At 41.0% G+C, this 27,743-nt stretch overlaps 1 protein-coding gene across 1 annotated transcript; it reads right to left on the reverse strand.

Annotated features, from left to right (window-relative positions):
- Nucleotides 1–9,399: 9,399 nt before the first annotated feature.
- On the reverse strand, nucleotides 9,400–24,342 carry dnajc25 (DnaJ (Hsp40) homolog, subfamily C, member 25; the record flags this gene model as incomplete). The annotated part of the gene is made up of 4 exons (XM_055630801.1): nucleotides 9,400–9,788; nucleotides 10,530–11,000; nucleotides 12,293–12,445; nucleotides 24,046–24,342. Coding segments are annotated over 4 exons (1,044 nt in total), but the record flags the coding sequence as incomplete, so codon positions are not given.
- Nucleotides 24,343–27,743: the final 3,401 nt, after the last annotated feature.

Here is a 27,743-nt window from a genome sequence, read left to right on the forward strand (position 1 = left end):
TTTGAAACATCATCTGTCCATTCGGCAGCATCCTTGGCGTAGCGGTAGAGTTACTACCTTACAGTGCCAGAGGCCCGGGTTCGATCCTGACTACAGGTGCTTGTCTGTACGGAGTTTGTGTGTTTTCCCCATGATCTGCATGGGTTTCGTCCCACCCTCCAGAGACGTACAGGTAGCTTGGTATAAATGTAAAATTGTCCCTAGTGTGTGTAGGGTAGAGTTAATCTGCGGGGATCGCTGGTCAGTGCAGACTCGGTGGGCCACAGGGCCTGTTTTCATGCTGTATCTCTCAACTAAACTTAAATATTCCCTCCACAGATGCTGCCTGACCTGCTGAGTTCTTCCAACTCATCGTGTTTTATAACAGGTGGTTGATTACCTTGTTCCATCTGCCCCCAAATGGCCAGTGTCTTCTACTGCACCTTTAAAGCTGGCACCCAGTAACTTCCCATGCACGTTACAATATTTGTAAGTCCAAATTTTGACCCCCAGGGGTGCCAGGGAGATGGCAGCCCTGCCGGCAGTCTGTTCGTTTTTTCATCTTTTGTTATTTGTAGCGTTTGTTAAAAGTTTAAGTTTAATGTACTTCGGTTTGTTTTATGTGGGGGGGGCGGGGAAACTTTTTTTTCAAGTTCCAACCTTCCCGGAGATGTGATTAATTTTCCGATCACATTCTCCAGGATCTGCGGCCTTCCATCGATGGAGCTGGAAGCCACCTCGGACTGTCGTAACCCCACCGCAGGGCGCGGACTTAACATCGGAGGCGATCCCTTGCCTGGGATCGCTCCCACCGCGGCCTGCGGACCTACCATCAACGACTCGCAGTCTCGGGAGAGGCTAGTCGGGGGCTCCAATGCCGCAGAAGGTTCGACCAGCCCCGACGCGAGGTTCGATCGCCCGGCGCAGGGGGAGCTGACACCCCCCCTGATGCGGGAGCGGATCGCCTCAACACGGAGGGCCCGAACGCCGCCGGCTACGGGAGTCAATACCATCCCTTCAACAGAGTGCTCGAGGCCCACGACCAAGGAAGTACAAAAGGAAGGACTTGAACTTTATTTCGCCTTCCATCACTGTGAGGAATGTGTAGGAGTCACTGTGGTGGATGTTCATGTTAAAATGTGTTTTTGAGTCTGTTGCTTTTAATTGTATGACTGACCTGGCCAGCGAAATTCCTCGTATGTTGCAAAACATACTTGGCGAATAAAATCTGATTCCGATTCTGATTCTGAAATTAATGACACTTCCCATTTTATTCATTCATGAATTGGTATTCCAAGGAATTTCTTAACTCAAGAACTCTCTCCTTATGAGGATAAACCAAACGATTGTATTACCTAATGGCCCATAGCAGAAGTGTCCACATCACGCGGCTGGAAACTGGAAGTATCCTGAGCTAATTCTGCTACCACCATCATCTATTGCGACAAGTGATAGCTTCCACTGATTGTCGCCGGAAGCTTGTGTCCTTTTCTGGACAGCCGATGACAGCGAGGTTAACACTTATAACAAGATGGATCTGAAAAGAAGAAGATGACCTAATAATTTCCCTATTTACCATTCCCAAACTTGACTTTGCATCTTCGGCTCAGTATTATTAATTCCATATGATCGAGCATTTTCATTTTAAACATATATTCAAGAATATTATATATTCTTTACAGAACCAAAATGACAAGAACATGTGGTAAAACCTTTGCTAAAGGAAACATTAAATTTGTAACCCAGTACAATAATATTAAGTGGTCTGGGTGCAGCAACCAAAGCTTCCTTTTCCTTTTACGGTTGGATATCGTTATAAACCAGCAATTTGGGTTCTCTATCTGCATTAGGAGATTAAATGCGTTGCAAAGACACCAGTGGCTTTTTTGTTTCAATTAACAGTTGCATTACTCCTGTACTGTTCACATTTTGCTTTATCTTAGTTTTGAAATGTTGATACTTCATATGGTTTATTTTATAAAAAACAGTATTGTGAAAGTAGCAATATCTACAAAGTTTTAATTTGTAAAATGGAATGGTTGACCATTTTGGATTGCATTTCAAGTGCCGAAACAGAAATGCACTAGTACTGTACATGTAGAGTACAACAGCAATTAATGGAGTTATTTTTCATTAGATATTTTGCTTCCACATTCCTAGAAATGCATAATCATATTGAGTTATTGATTATTTCTGCATCATTAGTGGTTGGTAAATGAATAGTTTGCAGCAGATCTGATTAAAGCATATGCATGAGTATTTAACATCATACAACCCACCTAAGACAGGCTCGCAAAACTAGTTAATGGTACATCTTCAAAATAGAGGATATTTCAGAATTCTGGGTCTAAATTTTCAGGTTACAAGTATTCCTGAAGATATGGTGCATTAGTGGAAAACAGGATGTAGTATTAATGGTTGTTAGCAAAGGAAATTAATAATCTTTAGAAACAAAGAAAATATTGTACAGACCAAATAAGAAATTCGGATACAGATAATTTCATTAAAAATAACTATAGAGAATTTGCATTAGGGTGCTGACAAGAAGGATACAATTTACTGTATTATTGACGCCAATCAGAAGAATGATAGCGTGTAGAAAGGAACTGCAGATGCTGGTATATACTGAAGATAGACACAAAATGCTGGAAAAACAGCGCATCAGGCAATGTTTGAGATACAAGGCATTGTCACGGTCACCACCCAACTAGTGGCGGCACAGTGGCGCAGCAGTAGAATTGCTGCCTGAAAGCACCAGAGGCCCACGTTCAATCTTGACTACGGGTGCTCCCTGTTACAGGAGTTTGTATGTTCTCCCTGTGACCTGCGTAGGTTTTCTCTGGGTGCTCCGGTTTCCTCCCACATTCCAAAGATATGTTGGTTTGATTAATTGGCTTCTGCAAATTGTCCCCAGTGTGTAGATTAGAACTAGTGTATGGGTGCTTGCTGGTCGACGTGGGCTCAGTGAACCAAAGGACCCGTTTCCATGTTGTATTTCTTAATTAAACTGAGATTGCAAAATCTGTGTAAAGATAATAATCAGCGAAACACCAACATTTAACTGTCTGATTGCTGTACATTACTCTTGAGGCAGCTTCTATACTTATTAATTGTAAGTACAATCCTATACCAAGTAATGAACAGATTCTGTTCTTATAGATGTCCAGATCAGTTTTGTCTATTTTTGTCAAAACGTACACAAACATAACTCGGTGTGACGATACCTCCACAGAATTGTATTGAACAGCATCAAAAGCAGAGTGATAAGAAAGATGAATTATTAAAAGTAGAGTTGGTAAGTTGTTCTGTCCTTCATATGAACAAATGTATGTACAGAATGTCCGATTTCTGAATTGAATAATATTATGGTAGTTTGTTAGTATGTAGGAGTATCCATAGGTCAGCTGTCCGTAACCCAGGGGTGGCATGTAGGGGTCCATTGGAGTAAGAGATGTTTCCATACAGGTCTTTTTAAATCATTATTAACTTCCACATTCCTTCCTCTTTATCAGTTTATGATAACACTCACAATCCCCGGTAGGTACATAATGGTCTCAAGCAATTAACAATAAAAAATTAGAGCAATGATTATTAAAACGAAAGAGCCATAGTGTAATATAGTATCCCAAAGTCCATCAAGCCAACTGAATGGCCAGCATCTCCCATTTACTTAATTGTACCCATGCTTGTCACTGTCAACCTTATGGATTTTCTCAATTTCTTGGGAGATGTGGGCAGAAAGGTCGGTGATATTGGTAGTGTCATCGGGGATATAAGTGCAACACTCACGGTTTATGATAGTACAGATGCCTCCTTTTTCTGTCAAGATAAAGTCCGGTGCCATGCGATTTTGTACGGCCATAGTGCGGATGGCAACCATCTCTGCTGTAATAGACGTCATGGCCTTATTTACATCTGTTAAGGCACTAGCGGTTGCATTTGCCAACGTCTCCATGGCGGAGGCCATATTGATCAATTCTCGAGAGGCACGAGCAGTCCCCCAGAATGAGAAGGCAATCATCCAAAATCGTTCCGATTCTGGGGTGGAAGATTGCAACCTTCACGTGGTCCGCCCTGTTTCGACGAATGCAATCAACCTGCCGTGCACAATCAAATAAGATCAAATAGAACAAGTTGTCCTACAACTTTAGGCTGTGCACGTCATACGCAAGAAGAAGTTCTGATTCTGATATGCCCCATCTTGTTCTTAAGGGAACAGACAACTCAGTTAGTTGTTGCACCATACGCATGTGGGGAACGACATAAAGCCAGATAGCAGCATCCTCTCCAGTTGTCGTTCTTACCCAACCTCATGTCAAAAGTGGAGTTGTCTCCTGGTGGCATCCCTGGCAGCCAAGGGTATGCCCATGATCCACATATAAAGTCTGGTCCATTTACTGGTCGTGGTGGTCTCATAATAGAGAATGGGAGGTATGAAGTGCAAGAACTGTTTCCCAAATACACTCCTTTTCCTTTGTTGTTACAATGATAGGTGCTATTTACAGAGATACAGGGATTGCTTGCTGGTTTCAGTCGGGGAATTTTCCAATTTTTGGTCTCATCTTCCTTCCAAGCCGATTCAAATGGGGGAGTGTACCATCCTTTAAAGTCGTTATACACAATCTTCCCACCATTTGTCCTTTTGTTCTCTCTGCACCTGCTAGTAGAAGTTCCATTGTGAAAGCAGTATACGGCCATAACTTCGGTCTGGTACCAATGGTATGCCTACCACGCTGTTGTGGGGAATGTAGGTGCACACCGAACAGTTACTACCATTCCCCCTTCGAGCAAACTTATAGCTCATGGTTAAAAAGGTATTAGTCCAGGCCATCTGGAGCATTCCCAGGTAAAATGATAAATGACTGAAGGATAAACAGACAATACACGTTTTAAAGTTGCCAATTGCACAGAAGGAAATATCACATGGGTCAGAAAGGAATGGGACACTATGAAAAGCAATAGCTGCCTACTGCAGATCTGCCTACTATGGATCTGGTCCAATCTAACCTAACTTATTGTGAAATAATTGGAAACTGGAAAAAGGAAGTATGAACTTGGATGTCCTGCAAGACTTTAGGTAAACGGAAGCCATACATACAAATAAAAACGGCCAGTATTTACAGTATCTTGTTAAAACCAGCCATGAACATAAGCGAATGCACTACACTGAATTATATACTGTACGAACCTCCCTAATCCCAGATACTTGGAACGAGTCTCCCCCTGGTTGAATAAACTTGAACAATTAACAGTGACCCCTTATTTGTTCTTTGGGGTCCCAGGATTAGGAATAAAACCAAACAGATCGATTTGAAATGAGAGACACCTCCGAGTCACACGTAGTCTAACTGCTCGACCTTCTCCCCATAATCCCTGACTCCGCTATTTTTAAGAGCCCTACCTAGCTCTCTCTTGAAAGCATCCAGAGAACCTGCCTCCACCGCCCTCTGAGGCAGAGAATTCCACACTCACCACTCTCTGTGAGAAAAAGTGTTTCCTCGTCTCCTTTCTAAATGGCTTACTCCTTATTCTTAAACTGTGGCCCCTGGTTCTGGACTCCCCCAACATTGGGAACATGTTTCCTGCCTCTAGCGTGTCCAAGCCCATAACAATCTTATTGAATAATATATTCTTTACACTTTAAATAATTTAATTAGGACTGGGACATTTTGAGTCCTTAAAGAGGAAATATTTTTTAATGTGCACAAAAAAATGGTACCATAAATACTAAGAGCCTTTATAGATTGTGGAGGTCCCTCTGAGGAAGGTGGAGAGTAGGAGGGGGACCTGGATAACCATAGGAGAGGGAGTGATCCAGGATACAATGGTTGGCACTAGGAGGGGCTGAGTGGTTTTGCCCAACACTCAGTGATGCTGGACTGGCCATGATGGGTTCAGTTGTCAGCATGTATCCCAGTCTGGGCAGAGGCAGGATCCCGAGACTGGGAATCAGCAGAGGAGTGAAAGCGAGACATAAGAACTGCAGATGTTAGAATCCTGAGTAACTCAGGTCAGGCAGCATCTGTGAAGGAAATGGATAGGTGACCTTTCTACCGCTGCCATCCCGCCGTGTGTTTCCCCCCTCCATCTCTCTGGCTAAACATTTCACTCCTCTACTCTCATTGTTTCACTTTTGTCTCCTTTTCATCTCGAGATTTTGCCACGTACTCTGCGCATCTGTCAAACCTCAACTGGATCCACCTCACATTTGCCAGGCTTTGTCCTGACCTTATCTCTTCTAGTTTTCTCCTCCCCACTACAATCATTCTTTAGAAGTATCAGTCATACAGTGTGCAAACAAGCCCTTCAACACAACTTGCCCACACTGACCAACATGCCCCATCTACACTAGTCTCATCTGCCAGCATTTGGCCCATATCCCTCTAAACCTATCCTATCCATGTACTTGTCTAAATGTCTCTTAAATGTTGTGATAGTAACTACCTCCTCCGACAGCTTGCTCCATATATCTACCACCCTTTGTGTAAAAAAAAATAAAAAAATCACCCCTCTGGTTCCTATTAAGTCTTTCTCCTCTCACCTTTAACCTAGGTTCTCTAGTTCTCAATTGCCCAACTCTGAATAAAACTGGGGGAGTAAATGAATGTTTGATGTGGGCTAGTTGAGCTGGATCTGTGCTGTATCTCTGTGATTCCAATTGCACCATGCAGGTTGGCAGCATAGAAGATGTAATGTTCCTTTTTTAAATTTAATTTTAAAAAGGTCAAAAATGCAATTTTAAAGTATTATCTACTGGGAAATTCAGATAACATTGCACAAAATGAGTTAAATGTATTCACAATTTCACATTCAAATAGTGTAAGTTCAAAGTTCTTTATTAGTCACCAGAAAAAATAACTTTGGATAGTGTGGTCATTTAATATTTTAACAAATATCAATCATGACATTTTCCTACTTCATTGTTTTTATATAATACATTTTGGCAGTAATTTGGTAATTAAAAATGTATAAAGTGGAGAAAAAGTTAATTACATTCAGGAAATATTTTGAAAGGGGGAAGAGAGATTGATCCAAATTTAAACTCATTCTTAGCCAAACATCCAAAACCTGATTAGCAATGTAAACACATGCTTGCATCATAAAAACAGATAAGCAATGCAATGCCATCATGAACAATAAAGCAATGGCACTTCTTGAAGGTTTTCCCAAACAGTGTATGGTTTGCAGCCTCAACAGACTTGGATATCCTATTCTATTGGTTTTGTTTTCCTCCTCAGCCCAAGGCATTGATGCCTTGCCGTGTGGTTAGTATGATCTTGAATTATTGTAGTGCTTGCCTCAGATCACAAAATGCTTTAGAAAATATTTTGGCAGTGCAGTTGCAGATGATGTGTTTACAGCAGGTTTCCATAAGCAGCAATGCGACACTGACCAGATAATGGTTTGAAAGATAAATAGTGGCCTGGCATTCAAAGTTGGTTGCTCATTTGACGTGCTCCTCTAGTCTTTGGCAATATACAATACTAAACCCCAATTGAGAAAGCTACAAAGACTGTACTGAACTTTATTTTTTTCATCCAAAACACACTGCAGCATTAAAGTTACCAATTATTTCTTTAAACAAAAGATACTCAGTGAAGTCCAGTATTCCCATTTTCATAGGATCTGGAAACAGCACCTATGACTAACCCTTTGGCCATCTCTTGGCGATTTGGTATCCAGTTTTGTAACAGGGCAATCAATTTGATTAAAAGCATTACATCAATGTGAGGTTTTATTATCAAATCTCAGACTTGAGGTAGGCAATCACTCAAATTATCTTCACGTATGAAACAATTGTTGGGACATTAAAAAACAATCCATGCAATGTATTATGTCTATAATATAAACTTATTCTTGAGGCAGTTTTTGAAAGAAAAGTTTTAAGTAGTTAACATTTGCCAGCAAAACAAAAATGTATGTGGCCAACTTAACACAACTTCCCACTTATTGATAAAATATTTTCAACATAATTGGTAAACGAAAAGCCTGTCAGTTTTCAGTAGTGATGTTACTAATACGTTGCAAGCACTATTAGCCACTTAAAGGGTAGATACATTTATAAAGAATAAAATTGCAATGACATGATAAACAGATTGAGCACTGGGTGACATATTGACTTATTAATCATTCTTTATATTATTTGAATGCACATTTTATTCCAAATAAAGCTTTGGAATAGAAAAAGGTAGGATTAATTATCTATAAAACTGTAAAAAAAAATTAAGCTTTAAATTTTTTGTATATTAAATTAATTAAAAATACCGTGTGAGATTTTGACATCGTTTGCCAAATCTGTAATGACTGAAAATAAAGAAATGAAAAATCTCATGTTTTGCCATGTTATTGGGTTTAGAATAGATATTCCAAGTTGCATTCTGTAACTGAAAATCTATTTTAATGCAGTGTAATACCAATGGGTACATCAAGGGAAAATCCTAAACCAAATATCTAGTTGCAATACATTGAAATAATCCACCAATTGCATTATTTAAGAATATTCACATAATGTAACATTTTCTAGAAAACTAGTCTGTGACTTTTCCAGATCCATTACAGCAAGACTGCATTCAGAGGTATTAGATAGACACAGTACAACAAGAACCAAGCTCTATCTTTATGAAGAAAATAGGTCAGCTGTGAATGGGGCAATCTATATATTTACAGTGAAAAATTTTGCAGTTTCATACCAATTATGATATTCATTCAAACTGAAATGTTGCTAAATGTATTAAAGTTTCAGAGTATGATACACATCAAAAGCCAAATGAAGATGTACTTCAAAATACTCCAACAGGTAGGAAGAGACATTAAGTACATAGCAAAACAGTAATTTTAATAGCTGTATATCAAACAATAGCAATTGCCTTCTAAAAATATCTAATTCAGAGGAAACTATTATTTAATCGATTTGTAAATCGTATCAAGCTTGTTCCCAAGCTAAGATAACTCATGTTACTCATCAAATGCAGCAAACTCTTGTCAAATTAAATGTTCAAAAACAGTACGATCTGTTGATTTTGCAAACTAACAACACAAAAACGATTGCATCCAAATGTGAAAATAACAGGAATATAAGCAATAAATACAATTAATATAAATTGTATCCAGCATCTGTTTACAAGCCAAGTGCATGCAATTGAGCAGCTGAAAATGTAATATACAATCTTAATTCTAACTTGCAGGCACCCCAAGTCTGCCTCAGTCAGAAACATCATGTAAAATTCCATCTAGAAAGCTAATTAACCATTAAATGTTTAAATCTCATAGATTTTTTTCAATTTCAAGACATGTTTAATTTATAACTACAAATTCTACAATGTCCAAGGATCAATGAATGACATAACTAAGTCTTGACAATTTTCATCTTGCCTATATATTAATATATCTATGTAAATAAGAAACCAGTATTTTTTTGTAAAAAAATTGCTCATTCCCCTACCAGTTTAAAAATATAATCTGAGCAGTAATAATGTATTGAGTCTCTTCATTAAATATCAGTGCACATTCCCACTAATATTTCAGAACAAACCCCTTTTTTGAGAGAGCCCAAGTTGTATTAGGACTGCAATTCCATTGCATAAACTGAATCCTGAGCTATTAGATTAAAGATATTCAATACTGTTATCAAAATAGACTTTTTTGTAGAAAAGTACACTATAAATAGCGAGGCAAGATGGAGGTATTTAGTCGTCTATGAAGGTTAACCTCCCTGGGCCTTCAGTTTTCATCCACCGACGATATCGTTTCCATCGTGGATCAGAGGCTACTTTCTTTTTAAGTTCTTCCTCTTGTTCCAGCTTATAAACCTAAAATTAAATAATCACAGACATGATTAAAACCTCATGTATGCGGGTTCCTCTAGGCATATCAAGTTAGTCACGTAAATAAGATCGAGAAAGATTATTGGCTTGAGTTATATGATCACAAATAAAGGTTGGTTGTGGAGTAAAACATTTAGTCCTCCACTCGCGTACAATCCAATAAATCATGCTTGAAGTGCCAGCACATGGTCCGCATCGTACTGTAACCCAATCACTTAGAACAGGAGTAGGCTAATGTCTCTAGCCTATCCTGATCAAGGCTGATCTGCATCCCTGCTGCAAGCAGCATCTGTAGCCATTGGGGATAAATTACATGGATATAATTGTCACGCGCTGGCTAAAACGCAACACTGAAGTCAATTAGTTAACAAAGCCGGTAAGAAAAATTGGCTATCATGATGAATTATTGTAGGAAAGCCATGCATTAAACTCTTTTCCTGAAAACAAAATGTAAATCAGATAATTTTAATGACAAATTATAAAATTGGTCATTCTTATACCAAATCACAGAGGAATTCAAAGTCTTTTAAATTATAAAAACCATTATCCTAATATTATACCACAATGCCGTTTGCCTTTTTTGTTTGGATACAATATATAGAATACTGAAAATAGTTAAAACTACATCTTCATTGTAGTACTACCGCAATTATAAGATCTCAATTTTAATTTTGAACTTACTTCACATAATTCATTGTGATTTAGACTGCAATAGGCAATGCTTACTTCAAAGTTCTCTTTTAACCACAGTTTCCTCTCAAGAAACGTCTCTTTTTGATGATCTTCAAGACTATCAAACTGGCCTTGTGACATACTCATGTTTCTTCGGATAACGTACAACTTCTCTTCTTCTCCATATTCTTCTCTGAGAATGTGAAAGCGATAGATCCACCTACAGTACCAGATGATGTACCTACATATGTGATAAGGAACCAAAACAATTTGGAACAGAAGTATATCATATAACCTTGGCTTTTGATAACCTCCTTTAATATCAATGTTGTTTTTGATAATGTTTTTTAAGATTTCCTCCTCCTCCTCTTTGATTTCTTCTTTAGTGCGTCTGTTTTTTCCTTTCTCTTTAGTTTTATTAAGTAGACCTTGCTGCTTAGCAATTTCTGCTGCCTGGATTCTATACTTTGGCACCGTGGTGAGATAATTAATGGCTTCTGTGTAACTGCTCCACCAGCTGAAGTACTGCAACACAAACAGAAATTCAACACATTTGCAACAGCACGATGCAAAGAAACAACAGAAGCTGAACAGAACAAAACCAGTTGTGTAATATTTTACAAACACAAGTCTCAAGACAATGTTCAGTACCAAATCATTACGCCCAAGAAAAAAATTCAGAAAATCAATTTAACGAAAAAATCTTTTTGATTGCATTATATTGTATTTGTAATCTTCCATTAATTGCATGAGGTTTACTCAGTCTGGAAGGGAAAGGACATTGATCTGTCATTGGTATTTCAAATGCCTTATAAAAATGAACCCAATGGGTTTGCAAACTATTTCTTTTGACCACCTTAATCTAATTGGAATCCAATGTCTCTGGATATATTTGAACAGTTATCATCACATTGCTACATCTTACCAGAATGTAAATATTTGTGACAAACAACGTGTGACATTACCTGACTGGGAAGGTCATTTAGACCACTGTAACTATGCGTCCAGAATGATAGTTCCCAGTAACTTATCAATATGACATGCTGTCACAGAACAATCAACCCACATTCAATATCTCACAAATATATATATATTTTCAGTTGATTTGCTCGTTCATATCTTATTTACTATGTGATTCATAATCTTCCCATAGCCTGTTCTTATAACACCATTGTGCCCCCCAGTACTTTAACTTTCTTTTTGCTTTGCATTGCATTGCACTTTTTATACAAAACCACTAAGAAGATTAGGAGTCAATCACAAATTATCTAATTTTCCTGATCATTATTCATAACCCTGCAAACACCTTATGGAATTACCGAATCAGTGTCCAGGCGACACAGATCTCAACAATTTGCCAATAATAATAATGAACAATTCCCATTTCGTTCACAGGATTTTATTTTTGTCTTTTATCTACATTACCAACCATCAGTCCAGTGGAATATATTTACCTAATCACGATCCCTCTCATTTGAAGGTCTCTATAATATTAGTATCAAAAACAATTCCAGATTTTCTAGTTTCTTGAAACAGGAATCCAAAAATCAAATCTAAGCTAAACTACACCAATCAATTTAAATGTTCAAAAAAGGGAAACAGTTGAATGGAAAACTGGGTGCCAGCTAGATTGTATTGAAAAATAAGTAATGATTCATGTTAAAACAGAAAAGCTCATTGGCCTGATGATGCCAGAAACTGGGCATACCAATCAATTACACCTCGTGCACATGCACATGCTGAGAATGTGTAGTCTAATCTATCAAATATGGCAATGATTTAATGTAAGAATGTATAATTACAAATAAATAGTTTACCTGAAAGAGTGAAATAGCACAGACTGTGACTATTATAACTATCCTGACATCCACTTTAGGTGCCAGCCTTCTCTTGTAATAATGATAGTAGTGTCTGTAGAATTCATCAGGGTTATCAAGCATGTAATCATAATCCTTCCTGGCTTCATCATCCTACATGGGATAGAGTTGCAAAAATCAACAACATTGCTTCAATTCATAATATAAGCTAGTAACTGTTTTCAAATGTCCACAAATACTGTGATAAATTAGTTTATCACTGATAATATCAAAACGGTTGTTGCAAATAGTAACAGAAATATAGGTATAGCAAGAAATTGATAAGCTGTTCCCATTTACAATCTTCATATTTAATGTTACTAATAATAAACAAAAGCACTTAGCAAAGGAGGGGAGCCACTGGAGAAACTCAGAAGGTCATTTGGACTGATGATCATTCAGATGAAGGCTCAACCTGAAATGTTGACTGTTCATTTTCCCCCCAGTGATCATACTGGACACGCTGAGTTACTCCAGCAGCTATATTTTTTGTGCCCAAGATTTCAGCATCAGCTTCCAATAAAAAATTCAAGTTGGTTCACTATTGGCCTTTGCAACGCAGCATCTCGTTTAATGAAATAAAGTCAAAGATAAATATTCCTGTCGATTAATAATAATAATAATCAACTTTATTTCGGACTCGAGGTCCAGACAAGGGACAACATTACATAAAAATACATCGCATATAAAAACACCATAAAATACACATAAAATCTTAGTGTATTATTTATAAAAGCACCATAAATTATATATTTAAAAAAACACAATACATGATTTAAAATCCAGAATAAAAAAGAAAAATCAGTGTCCTACAATGAGACAGTGATACCAGTGTCTCCACAACTGGGATTCGTAGCATGTAGTGCTAAACCTTATGTTTGACAAAGCCACGATATTTACATTTTTAGAGTCATCTATCCTGCAAATGAATTTATACATATGATTTCTTAGGATAGTTTCTAAAGTACTGACTCCTGCAGCCACAAGCATTGCTAACCCCAAATGGGGCTGAGACACTATTGCTCCATTTTATTTGCATAGTCTGGTGGGCATACCAGTAACCCAGAATTCTCTCAATTCTATTTAGGCACCCCTCTTTGACTCATTTTAACAAACAGCTTTTCAATGAAGGTGTGGTAAATTGGATTAGTAAGTATGCAGATGATACCAAGATAGGGGGTGTTGTGGATAATGAAGAGGATTTCCAAAGTCTACAGAGTGATTTAGGCCATTTGGAAAAATGGGCTGAAAGATGGCAGATGGAGTTTAATGCTGATAAATGTGAGGTGCTACACCTTGGCAGGACAAATCAAAATAGGACGTACATGGTAAATGGTAGGGAATTGAAGAATACAGTTGAACAGCGGGATCTGGGTATAACCGTGCATAGTTCCTTGAAGGTGGAATCTCATATAGATAGGGTGGTAAAGAAAGCTTTTGGTATGCTAGCCTTTATAAATCAGAGCATTGAGTATAGAAGCTGGGATGTAATGTTAAAATTGTACAAGGCATTGGTGAGACCAAATCTGGAGTATGGTGCACAATTTTGGTCGCCCAATTATAGGAAGGATGTCAACAAAATAGAGAGAGTACAGAGGAGATTTACTAGAATGTTGCCTGGGTTTCAACAACTAAGTTACAGAGATAAGTTGAATAAGTTAGGTCTTTATTCGCTGGAGGGCAGAAGGTTAAGGGGGGACCTGATAGAGGTCTTTAAAATGATGAGAGGGATAGACAGAGTTGATGTGGACAAGCTTTTTCCTTTGAGAATAGGGAAGATTCAAACAAGAGGACATGACTTCAGAATTAAGGGACAGAAGTTTAGGGGTAATATAAGGGGGAACTTCTTTACGCAAAGAGTGGTAGCGGTGTGGAATGAGCTCCCAGTGGAAGTGGTGGAGGCAGGTTCATTGGTATCATTTAAAAATAAATTGGATAGGCATATGGATGAGAAGGGAATGGAGGGTTATGGTATGAGTGCAGGCAGGTGGGACTAAGGAGAAAAAAAATTGTTCGGCACGGACTTGTAGGGCCGAGATGGCCTGTTTCCGTGCTGTAATTGTTATATGGTTATAAACTTGATCAAAGGCTTTGGAAGCATCAATAAAGCACATAAGAATTGAAGAGTTTTTGCCTCTATATTTGTTTACAATCTCCTTTAGGGCATTTATGCACGTCAGTGCCATGTTTAGCTTTAAAACCAAACTGGTTATCGGTTGAGTTAACAAACTCATTAACTCTATCCAGCAGAATTCTTTCTAAGACTTTAGACAATATGCTGGCTAAAGCAATGGGCCTGTCATTATTTAGGCTGCCTACATTACCAGCTTTGTCCTCAATGACCGGCACTAACAGAACAGACAACATTGAGTCTGGTAACAAGCCATGAATCATAAAGCCAGTAAAGCAAATAGCAAGGAGAGGAGCTATCCTCATACTCGCATACTTAAGATGTTCAGCAGAAATATGATCCAAGCCACTTGCTTGGTTGTTGGATAGCTTGTTCATGGCATGATACACCTCATGTGACATAATCACCATTGAGTCGTTACTCTCAATATTGCCCACCCTATACAAATCACCTTGGACACAGTTGAATAAAGTATTATAATGTTGTCGCCATAAATCTGCAATATTAGCTGTTCCTGATTTAAGCAAAGAATACATTTGTTGAAGAATGAGGTCAATCTGCGATTCCCTTTATTTTGAGACCACTCAACCAGACATGAGGCGATTTCGGGTGATTTCTGTCAAAGTGGAAACACTGATACGGTATGTGTATACGGTATGTGTATATGACATGTGTATACGAGTCGGAAAGAATTGCAGATGCTGGATTAAATCAAAGGTAGACACAAAATGCTGGAGTAACTCAGCGGAACAGCCAGCATTTTTGGAGAGAAGGAATGGGTGACGTTTCGGGTCGAGACCATTCTTCAGACTGATGTCAGGGGAGTGGGTGGGTCAGAGATAGAATGTAGTCAAAGACAGTAAGACTGGTGGGAGAACTGGAATGTGGAGGGGACGGAGAGAGAGGGAAAACAAGGACTATTTGAAGTTAGGGAAGCCAATGTTCATACCCCTGGGGTGTAAGCTACCCAAGCGAAATATGGGGTGCTGTTCCTCCAATTCGCGCTGGTCCTCACTCTGACAATAGAGGAGGCACAGGACAGAAAGGTCAGATTGGGAAAGGGAGGGGAAGTTAATGTGCTGAGCAACTGGAACATCGGGTAGGTTAAGACGGACTGAGCGGAGGTGTTCACGCTTGGTCTCGCTGATGTACAGGTACAGTGGATAAAGACGAGCTGATGAGTGTTCAATATTTCGATTGCAGAAGGAATTTAAAAAGCATCACATTAAAGGTTACTGCAGACAAAAAAAAATGGTGCAGGAGGTAGTGTATTGGCATGGAGAGAAGTTTGGCCAGTTAACAGGAAACAGTACACAAAGGCAGATACTTTTCTGGTTGGCAAGATGTAATGAGTGGTGTGCCACGTGGATCAGTGTGGGGCTGAAATGTTTACAATTTATGCAAGTTGGATGAAAGTCTGGTTGTGAAATTTACCAAAAACTCAAAAGTAGGTAGAAAATTACATTGCAAAGAGATTATGAAGAAGCCACAAAATAATATACACGCCTACATAGTTAAGTGACTGGGCAAAGATTTAGCAAATGTAGCAAAACACAAAACATATGAAATTGATCTTTTTGTCCAAAAAAAAATAGTAAGGGTTAACATTGGCACTGCAGGACTCTGAGATTCAGACAGAATCAGGTATCCTTTATAAACAACTATGCAGGTCCAACAAGATATTCTGAAAGTAAACTGAATGTTAGTGTTTATTGGAAGGGGAACTTAACATGAAAGTTGGAAGATTGTCTTAGATATCTAGGGTATCTGCAAGATACCCACCCTAGCAGTTTGCATTGGATCGTTTTTTTGAGGAAGGATCGGAATCCGTTAGAAGCATGACTGAGGTGGTTTATTAGAATGATAGCTGAATGGGATGTTGTCTTCTGCCAAAAAGTTGGACAGGCTGGATTTTAGTTGCCGGAGTTAAATGATGAATACCTGAGAATAGTTGTGTAGAGGAATAATCCAAGAGTGATGGAGCAGGAGTAGGTCATCAGGCCATTCATTAAGAACGTGGCTCGGCATCACATTCTAACATTATCCACAACCATCTGAAGAAGGGTCTCAACAACGAAATGTCACCTGGAAACATGGAAAATAGGTGCAGGAGTAGGCCATTTGGCCCGAGCCAGCACTGCCATTCAATCTGACCATGGCTGATCATCCAAAATCAGTACCCCGTTCCTGCTTTCTCCCCATATCGGATTCAGTTAGCCCTAGGAGCTATATCTAACTCTCTTGAAAACATCCAGTGAATTGGCCTCCATTGCTTTCTGTGGCTGAGTATTCCACAGATTCACAACTCTCTGGGTGAAAATGTTTTTCCTCATTTCAGTACTAAATGGCATACCCCTTTTGAATTGAATACATTTTATTAGCCAAGTATGTAAACATACAAGGGATTTGCCTTGGTGCTTCACTCACAAGGATAAAAACATGATATACAATAGACAAATTAAAATAAAACATTGCAATTTAAACATGTAAAAATAAAATACCAGAGTAAAAAGAGGCTACGGACTCCCCCAACATAGGGAACATTTTTCCTGCATCTAGCCTGTCAAATCCCTGAAGAATTTTTTTTATAAGATCCTATCTCATCCTTCAAAATTCCACTGAATATAAGCCTAGTCGATCCATTCTTTCATCATATGTCAGCCCCACCATGTCGGGAATTCACCTGATGAACCTATGCTGCACTCCCTCAATAGCAAGAATGTCCTTCCTCAAATTAGGAGACCAAAACTGCACACAATACTCCAGGTGTGGTCTCAGCAGGGCCCTGTACGCCTGCAGTAGGACCTCCTTGCTCCTATACTCAAATCCTTTCGCTATGAAGGCCAACGTGCCATTTGCTTTATTCACTGCTGTATCTGAATGCTCACTTTCAGTGACTGATGTACAAGGACACCCAGGTCTTGTTGCACCTCTCATTTTCCTAATCTGACACCATTCAGATAACGACCTGCCTTCTTGTTCTTGCCACCAAAGTGGATAACCTCACATTTACTTCTTCTTCTTTGGAGTTTTACGGCAGCCGGCATCCGTAACATTGCATTGCTGCCACCTTCTGGCTTCGTTCCACAGTACTCATGTCTTTACATTATATCCTTTTTATAAAGCCAGAGGCCCTCAAGATATCAAACAAAACCTTTACTCCTTTTCCTTTCCCTCCACACTCCAGAATGTTCTTTACTGATATTTCTGTCACTACAATTTTCTTCATTTCACTGGTCATAATTCCTCTTTCTGTCTCATATCTCCTACATGCAATTAGGGCAGCTGAACTGTTTCCGGCTGATGGCATTCCTCACACAGCTCAGTAGGGTGTTTTCCCAATATTTTTAATGTGCTGTTCAGGTGAGTGTGTCCTATCCTCAATCTTGCTAATACTGCCTGTTCCCTCCTGTTCCCCCCTCTGCTTGCTGTAATGCCCACTCTGTTTTGTAGTGAATAGAGGTGTCTCCCCTTTATCTCCTGTTCCCAGTATTGTTGCCATTCCTGATTTATTCTCTTCCACACAATGTATTTTACTTCAGATTTGGATAATTGTAAGTTTACCTCTGTTTCTTTCTTTTTTTTTTTAAAGCCTCCTTTGCTAATTTATCCACCTTTTCATTTCCTGGAACACCAATGTGTGCTGGGACCCACAACAAAGTCACGTCACTGCCCCTCCTTGTCACTTGGCTTAATAGTAGTAGGATTTCATACACTAGGTCAGGCCGCCTATGGGATGCACCAGACCCAATACTCTGGATTGCAGATAATGAGTCGCTACATATTAATACTTTGCATGGTTGCACCTGTTCCATCCACCGAACTGCCATCAAAATAGCGTACAGTTCCACTGTATATACTGTCAAATAGTTATTTGTTCTTTTGCAAAGCTCAACATTCATCCCCACTACCACAGCTGCCCCTGTTGTTTCAGCTACTGGGTCCTTTGATCCATCTGTGAAAATTAAGAGGTGTTCCCTGTATCTATTATCTATATGGCTATTATATTCGGTCTTTAGGTCTGAATTTTTGTTCCTCCTTTTTGCCTCCCATATCTCCAGATCAACTTTTGGGATGTTCAGTAACCATATTGGCACAGATGGCCACAATACTGCAGGGCAGAACTCTTTGTCCTCTACTCCCATGTCCCTTGCCACAACTCCTCCAACCCAGCCGAAGCTTCCAGACTGAGCCACCCCTCTCTCCCAGCACTCCTGTACTACCTGTTTTGTTGGGTGGTTCTCTCCATGACCCTTAAGGCTTAACCAGTAATTAGCCATTAGTTGTCTGCGGCGCAGTCTCAACGGCATCTCCCCAGTTTCCACCTGTAGTGCACATACAGGTGACGTCCGCACACCTCCTATACAGACTCTTAGAGCTTCCGCTTGGACTTTGTCCAACTCGGACAACACTGACTTAGATGCTGACCCATAAGCTATACTGCCATACTCTAGTCTGGATCTGATCAGTGATACATAAATATGTTTAAGAGATAGTACATCTGCTCCCCACTCTAAACCTGCCAAGCATCTCATTACATTGATGGCTTTTTTGCATTTTTCAATTATTTTTGTAATGTGGACCCTCCATGTTAATCTGGAGTCAAAATGGAAATCTTTTACTCTTTCCAAATTGTTGCCGTATAGCTTTAACTGGACATCCTCTTTAATTTTTTTTCTTTGTGAAAACCATTATCTTTGTCTTCTCTATAGAGAATTTAAAACCCCATTTCCCTCCCCACTCTTCCACCTGGGCTATCCCTTGCTGTACTTTTTCCACGATAAAATCTATATTCCTCTCCCTTCTCCATAGGCTGCCATCATCTGCAAAGAGTGATCGCCCCATCTCTGGTTGAATGTTTGTAAATATATCATTGATCATGATTGAGAATAGGATCGGGCTTATCGCACTTCCCTGGGTAGTTCCATTCTCGACTACACATTTACTAGAGATGTCTGACCCTATGTTAACTTGTATATTCTACCGTTGAGAAAATCCATTATCCAGTTAAAAATATTTCCTCCTACTCCCATTAAATGAAGCTTTATTAGAAGACCTTCTCTCCACAACATATCGTAAGCCTTCTCTATATCAAAAAATATGGTAACTACAGATTCTTTTTTGACTTGTGCTTTCCTTATATCATCTTCCAAGCACAGAACTGGATCATTAATACCTCTTCCTTTTCTAAATCCACTCTGATAATTAGCCACTATACCTTTTTCTTCCATTAGATGCATTAATCTTTAATTTACCATTCTTTCCATCAGTTTACACATGTGTGCTGTTAAGGCTATAGGTCTATAATTTACTGGATTACTTGCATCTTTCCCTGGTTTTCTAATAGGCATAATGATTGCTTCCTTCCACCTCTCCGGTATTCGCCCTTCTTCCCACACCTTGTTATATAGTGCAAGTATCTTTTGGAGTCCCTCCTCACTTAGATGCTTTATCATTATGTAACAAATATCATCCTTCCCTGGGGCAGAGTTCTTACATTTGGCCAGAGCTCTCTTTAGCTCCCCCAAATTAAATGGAATATTGTACTTGTCCTCTGTGATACGTTTCCTTTGTAAGGCCACAACATTTTCCTCTCGTGTTCTTTCCCTACCTCTTCTTCCTTCATCTGATAAGTTGTGGGAGCTGTGAACCCTACTAAACGTGTTAACCATTAGTTCTGCTTTGTCTTTATTTGAGACTACAGTTTGATCTCCATTTGTTAGGATAGGATAACTCCACTCCCTTTTATCACCTTCCATTTTTTTTAATCATCCCCCATATCTCCCCTACCTGTGTTGTATTTCCAATTGAATCACAATACTTCCTCCAATATGCTCTTTTTGTTTGTCTTATAGTCCTCCTTACAATTGCCTGAGCCTGTTTGTAATTAATCATGTGTTGGTAGTTATGAGTTCTTTTTAATAATCTGAATGCTCTGTTTCTATTCACCACCGCCTCTTTACACTTATTGTCCCACCACGGCACAGCTTTCCTTTTTGATCTTCCTTTACTTTTAGGTATGGAAACTAATGCTGCTCTTTTGATGCCTTTGACACTTTATTCTCAAAGTTTTCTATATCTGTCTCTTCGTGTATCGGTTTTACATATTTATCACTTTCCTCCTTAAATTTCTCCCAATTAGCCTTTCCAAAAACCCATCGTCCACTTCTGTTTTCTTTCCTCATAATTAAAGTAACATTTATTTTGCATAGCACAGGATGATGATCACTTCCTATGGTACCCTTTTCATATACTTCCCAGTTACATTTAGCAGCAATCCTATTAGAAACAAGTGTAAGGTCCAACACAGACTCCTTCCCTGTCCTAACATCTACCCTGGTCTTCTTTCCATCATTTAGACATACTAGATTACCATCATTTAATAATTCCTCAATTACCTTCCATTATTATCTGACTTTCCACTGCCCCATAATGTATTATGTGCGTTAAAGTCCCCACACCAAATAACATTAGATTTGCCCTGGCCTTCTACTTCCTGTAACTTATTGACGTCTAATCGCTTACATGGATTATAGTAATTCATTACCACTATTTTCCTCCTCTCAGACCACACTTCTATTACCACATATTCCTGTTCCTGCCCAATTCCTAATACCCTGTATAGAAACATAGAAATTAGGTGCAGGAGTAGGCCATTCGGCCCTTCGAGCCTGCACCGCCATTCAATATGATCATGGCTGATCATCCAACTCAGTATCCCGTACCTGCCTTCTCTTCATACCCTCTGATCCCCTTAGCCACAAGGGCCACATCTAACTCCCTCTTAAATATAGCCAATGAACTGGCCTCAACTACCCTCTGTGGCAGAGAGTTCCAGAGATTCACCCACTCTCTGTGTGACAAAACGTTCTTCTCATCTCGGTTTTAAAGGATTTCCCCCTTATCTTTAAGCTGTGACCCCTTGTCCTGGACTTCCCCAACATCGGGAACAATCTTCCTGCATCTAGCCTGTCCAACCCCTTAAGAATTTTGTAAGTTTCTATAAAATCCCCTCTCAATGTCCTAAATTCTAGAGGGTATAAACCAAGTCTATCCAGTCTTTCTTCATAAGACAGTCCTGACATCCCAGGAATCAGTCTGGTGAACCTTCTCTGCACTCCCTCTATGGCAATAATGTCCTTCCTCAGATTTGGAGACCAAAACTGTACGCAATACTCCAGGTGTGGTCTCACCAAGACCCAGTAGAACCTCCCTGCTCCTATACTCAAATCCTTTTGCAATGAAAGCTAGTATCCCTTTTTTAAATGAAAGTGGCGCAACCCCCTCCTCCCCCATCACATCTCACTGCAACATAATCATATAAAACAAAATCTAAACTTGGTTTCAACCAGGCTTCCTGGATACATACGACATCTGTTTTTTCCTTCCTACTGTCTATGAATTGCTTAAAGTCTTGCCCATTGGCTAACAAGCTTCTTGCATTCCATTATAGGATTAACATTAATATTATTAACCCACACATGTTGACTCTTGGCTCGCCTGGATACTGAGACCATCATGTATTTCCTCCCATTTCAATCCTGCCATGCCCAAGTGGTGGACTGCAGCCTTTACAATGATTTGGATCCTTTCTGTTTTGGATTTTACTTCTGCTGTCGCATTTATTACTCCTGCTATAAATATAACCAGGTTTTTCTTTTCTTTCCATATACTCTTTTCTTTTTCTTTTATTGTCTCCATTATGCCCATATCTTGTTCCCTCCTGATCCTTCTTTCATTCATCTGTTTTGTAGGGTCAGCCCTTTTTGTTGCCTCTGCATAGGAGACCTTTTCCTTCACTCTTATGTTTTGTACTTCAGCTTCGCGTTTCATCACCTCACATCCCCAGTAAGCCACACTATGCTCTCCTCCACAATTCCAGCACTTTGGTCTGACCCCCTCTCCACACTGACCATATTCATGGTCCCCACTACACCTTGCGCATTTCCTCGCCCCCTTGCACATTTTAGCTATATGCCTAAATTTCTGACATTTGAAGCACCTCATTGGTTTGGGTATGTACTCTCTTAAGCTATATCGCATGAATCCAAAATGAACCACTTTTGGAAGGGATTCTGTCTTGAATTCGACCAGAACTGACTCGGTTTCCTCTTTCTTTGCTCCTTTGGTCATTCTTTTGGCATTCATAATTAATTCACATCTCTTCCTGAGTTCCTGAACCAGTTCACTCATATTAACTTTGAGAGAGATTCCATAGATAACCCCTTTACACCCTGCCCTCCTCCGTTCTCCCACTCTCACTACTTTGATTATTTTGGTTTTGTCAATCTTGTTCATTTTCATTGCCTTTTCAACTTGAGCCTCACTGTTGCACCCTATTAGCATGTTTCCATATTAGCATCTTTACCATCTTCCAGGCGGGCACTCTTGCAGCGGCCTCTGCACTGTCCCGTTTTTATTATTTTTTTGTCTGTGTTTCTCTGAGTTTTTTATTTTTTGTCAGTGTTCAATGGCTGGGGGAAACTTTTTAAATCTCTCCCTGCACTCCTTTTCTCGTCAAACCTCAGTCCGTTGAGGCCGTAACGAGGAGCGGCCTCCAACTGGTTCCTTGTCTTCACTCACCTCGCGATGGCCGGGTCCGGAGCGGTAGCGCTGCTTGTTTTCCTTCTTCCCGGAGAGTCGGAGGCTCTCTACAGGTCTTGTGGACGACTGCGCCGACCAAGAGGCCCACGGCTCCCTGGAGGGAGACCGCTTTTCGGGGCTTCTGCGGCGGCGACTTTCTCCCGCCCGAGTTCTCGAAGAGCTCCTGGACGGGGCCTGACACTTCGCTTATGGCCGCGGACTCTCTTCCACCTGGGCTCCATACCACCCTAGACCCCACACTCTCCCCGTGGCTTTAAATGGACAACAGCAGGGAATAATGACTCCAGAGCAGTGGAGAGAGACCGTTTATTTGGCCTCCATCACGATGTTTACCTAAATACAGGCCGTCGGCCGAAACGGCATTTCGTTTACCTCCAGGGGTCCTGACAAATAAATTGATTCTGTTCTGATTTACTTCCGCTTCTAACAGCTCTGTCCGTCTCTGGCCGGGCGTGTTTTCGGTTTCTGCAATCAACCTCACATTTATCCACATTATATTCCTTTTCTCCAAAGATGCTGTCTGACTTGTTGAGTTGCTCCAGATTATTGTATATATCATCACCACCTTCCCCTCCTCCAAGACACTGCCACGTAGTGCTCAGATCCCACCACCGGCACTCAACCTTCTCCTCTAACACTGCTTGGATCAACACCCGCCCCGGCGTGCTGAGGTTGACATCACTCCCACTGTGCTCAGATACTGCAACAGCCACCCACCCACTCATCACCACCGCGTCTGCAAGTGTAGTCAGTCCAGAGACTGGAGTCTGTGAAAAGATTGGGGAGGAAAGTTGGGAGTGGGAGAGCGTTAACCAAGCCACTCTTCCACCCTGTCTGAAGAAGGGTCTCGATCCGAAATGTCACCCATTCCTTCTCTCCAGACATGCTGCCTGTCCCGCTGAGTTACTGCAGCATTCTGTGTCTATCCCTCTTCACCCCACCGCCCCCTGTCTAATTGCCATCACCACCTATTGCTGACCTTCAGTGTCTCGTAGGCGGTGGCGACCAGCAGGAACTTGGCCTCGGGCTCCTCCTGGGGCTCGCTCGGCCGGTAGCGGTCGGGGTGGTAGCGCCGGGCCAGCTGCCGGTAGGCGCGGGCGATGTCGCTCTTGCCGGCCTCCCTGGGTACACCCAGCACATCGTAGCAGGACACGGTGCCGCAGTAGAGGCCTTCGAGGAGACCGTGCGCCGAGTCCAGCAGCCAGCATGACTGCAGGAGGAAGGAGAGGGCGCAGAGGCGGAGCAGCGGCCGCAGGAGCTCGCCACGGCCACCATGTCAGCGCCTCTAGCCGGCGGCGGCCGCGCGCATGCGCATGCGCCTGGGGCCGCTCCGCCCAAAGCCGCCGCCCACGTGGGCGGAAGGACACGTCATCACGCCAAGTCCCCACGGTTGCGTTGACAGAGCGCATGCGTCGAACCCCACACCCGGAAGACTGACACAAAAATGCTGGAGTTACTCAGCGGGTGCAGCATCTCTGGATGGAAGGGATAGGTGACATTTCTGGTCGAGAAACCCTTCTTCAGATTGAGAGTCAGGGGAGAAGAGAAACTAGAGATATGAACAGGTACAAAGAATAAAAGATATGCAAAAGGACAAATGTCCATGAACTTTTTTCACACAGAGAGTGGTGAATCTCTGGAACTCTCTGCCACAGAGGGTAGTTGAGGCCAGTTCATTGGGTATATTTAAGAGGGAGTTAGATGTGGCCCTTGTGGCTAAGGGGATCAGGGGGTATGGAGAGAAGGCAGGTACGGGATACTGAGTTGGATGATCAGCCATGATCATATTGAATGGCGGTGCAGGCTCGAAGGGCCGAATGGTCTACTCCTGCACCTAATTTCTATGTTTCTAAATGTAAAACCAGCAACGATGATCAAATGTGGAGACCACATGGTCCTTTATAAGAAGTCCACACCTAGAACAGCGGATATAGTGTTCAAAAAGGAACTGCAGATGCTGGAAGATCGAAGGTACACAAAAATGCTGGAGAAACTCAGCGGGTTGCAGCAGCATCTATGGAGCGAAGGAAATAGGTGACGTTTCGGGCCGAAACCCTTCTTCAGACTGATGAAGGGTTTCGGCCCGAAACGTCGCCTATTTCCTTCGCTCCATAGATGCTGCTGCACCCGCTGAGTTTCTCCAGCGGATATAGTAGATGAGGTTGGAGGTGGTGTAAGTGAACCTCTGACTCACCTGAAAAGACTGTCAGGGTCCCCGAAGAGTGTCGTGGGAGGAGGTATAGGGACAGGCGTTGCATCTCCTGCGGTTGTATGCCTCATTGTCACCTTCCCCTCAATTAACAATGAACCATTCGACTTCCAGTATAGTCCACCAGGGACTATACTGGAAGTTGGACAATTTTATACAGGACAATTTTTACATTTATCAAGCCAATTAATCTACAAACCTGTATGTCTTTGGAGTGTGGGAGGAAACCAAAGATCTCGGAGAAAACCCACACAGTTCACGGGGAGAACATACAAACTCTCCGTACAGACAGCGCCCATAGTCGGGATCAAACCCGGGTCTCCGGCGCTGCATTTTGCTATAACGCAGCAACTCTACTGCTGCGCCACCGTGACTGCCCTTGATCAATGTCTGCTTTGATCTGTCGTTTTCACCCTTCCATATCTCTGGTCTCCCTCTCCCCTGACTCTCAGTCTGAAGAAGGACCTTGATCCGAAATGTCACCAATTCCTTCTCTCCAGAGATGCTGCCTGTCCCAATGAGTTACTCCAGCATTTTATGTCTATCTTCGGTGTAAACCAGCATTTGCAGTTCCTTCCTACACTTTCATGCCACTTGGCCGGCTGTCAGGCCATCGTGAGGGAAAACGATTACCATTTACATAGGAGATACAAGAAACTGCAGGTGCTGGTTTATACATAAAACTACATAGAAGAAGAAGAAGAGTAAGTCAACATCTAGATGCTGCCTGACCCGCTGAGTTACTCTAGCACTTTGTGTCTAGGTCCTTTCACAAGTTATGGTACAGTCTGCTTTTCCTCTACCTCATTGCGGACATTGGACTTTGTCTCTGAAACTAGAAAGTAGAACAGTACAGCACAAGAACAAGCCCTTCAGCCCACAATGTCTGTATGGAACATGGTGCTAAGACCATCACTTGCATTATTGCACTACAATGCTGAGAATTGTATCTCCCTTTGGTCGACCTATTGTACTTGAGTTTGGCTTGATTGTATTTATGATTAGAATGATCTGATTTGATTTAAACCATGCATGCAAAGCCTCGCCGTTTACGTTCCTCTGTACACGTGATAATAATAAACCTAAACTTCAGCACAAAATTAATACAATCCTACTAAACGGCAGTGATGAGGTGTTTAAATGCTGGAGAATCAGGCACAAAAGCTGGAGAAATAGCATCTATGGAGCGAAGGAAATAGGCAACTCAGGCCGAAACCCTCTTCAGACATCGGGAACGGCAAAGGGAAAAGGAGGAGGAGCCCGAAGGCTGGGGGATGGGAGGAGACAGCAGGGGGGCTGAGGAGGGGGAGGAGACAGCAAGGACTAACAAGATTGGGAGAATTCGATGTTCATGCCCCCGGGATGCAGACTCCCCAAACGGGCAGTGATGAGGTGGTGCTTTCTTTTCATTGAGATGTTAAGCTGAGGCATTACTGAATAAAAAACAGCAAATGCTGAAAATCTGCAATCGAAACTGAAAATGCTGGAAACACTCCGCAGGTCAGCCAGCTTTCTTGAAGAAGAGTAAATGTTTCAGGTTGAATTTTCTTCAACCAAAGCCTTTCTGCTCTCACAAATAAAAGTACAATGTTGAGACACTATTTTAAAGGGGTTCAACCATCCTAATTCACAATGTTGTTGCAGTAATTCCATCGTGTAATATATGAGTCCCATCATCTCGGATTTTTCTTCAATGACTTTTCTTCAATCACTGGACTAATTGTGTATATGTTTGCTGATAATTGCACGGTGCTGAATTTACCATACAGCCAATTGAAAAAGCTGTTTCTGAGTTGACGGAGCCCACGGCCGGAGCCTGCACCGAACTTTGCGCCGGAGGTTGCACCACCGGGAACAAAGGAGGACCCTGCAAGGGAGCACCATGAATGGGGGAGGGGGGGGAGGGGAATGAAGCCGTTCCTGAGTCTGGAGGTTCGGGTGTAGAAGGCCTTGTAACGTCTGCCATGAGAACTAGAATGTTAGGCTAATAGAATGATTTTCCCACTCCATTGGTAATTAAACCTTTTTTTTCATTACACGTTTTCTTTACATATTTTTAGGATGTTCAAAAAGTTGAATAAAATAAACACAAGAAATTAGTTAATTTATGTTTTTTGCTCAGGTGACAAAATAAATTATATATAAAATTATACACAAGGGTGAATAAGACAGAAATTACCCAAAAACAAGAAAATTTAGTCAAGGGTGAATGAAATGTTGTGATAAAGACTCAAGGGAATGACACTGAAATAGTTTAAGAAGCACTGACCTAGACAACATGCAGGAATGGGCAAAAGCATTCACTGTCCACCGTACTAAGCAATGCCAATTTTAAACAATAGAAAGTCATAATTATCTCAATTTACATTCAATGGCATTGCATTTGCCAAATTACTTGGGTGGAAAGGGTGCTAATCATTTACTGAGATCCAACTGGATCAATACCATGAGAACTAGAATAAGTTAGG

The sequence above is a fragment of the Leucoraja erinacea genome, chromosome 3 (assembly GCF_028641065.1).
Source record: "Leucoraja erinacea ecotype New England chromosome 3, Leri_hhj_1, whole genome shotgun sequence".
In the NCBI taxonomy this organism is placed as follows: Eukaryota; Metazoa; Chordata; class Chondrichthyes; order Rajiformes; family Rajidae; genus Leucoraja; species Leucoraja erinaceus.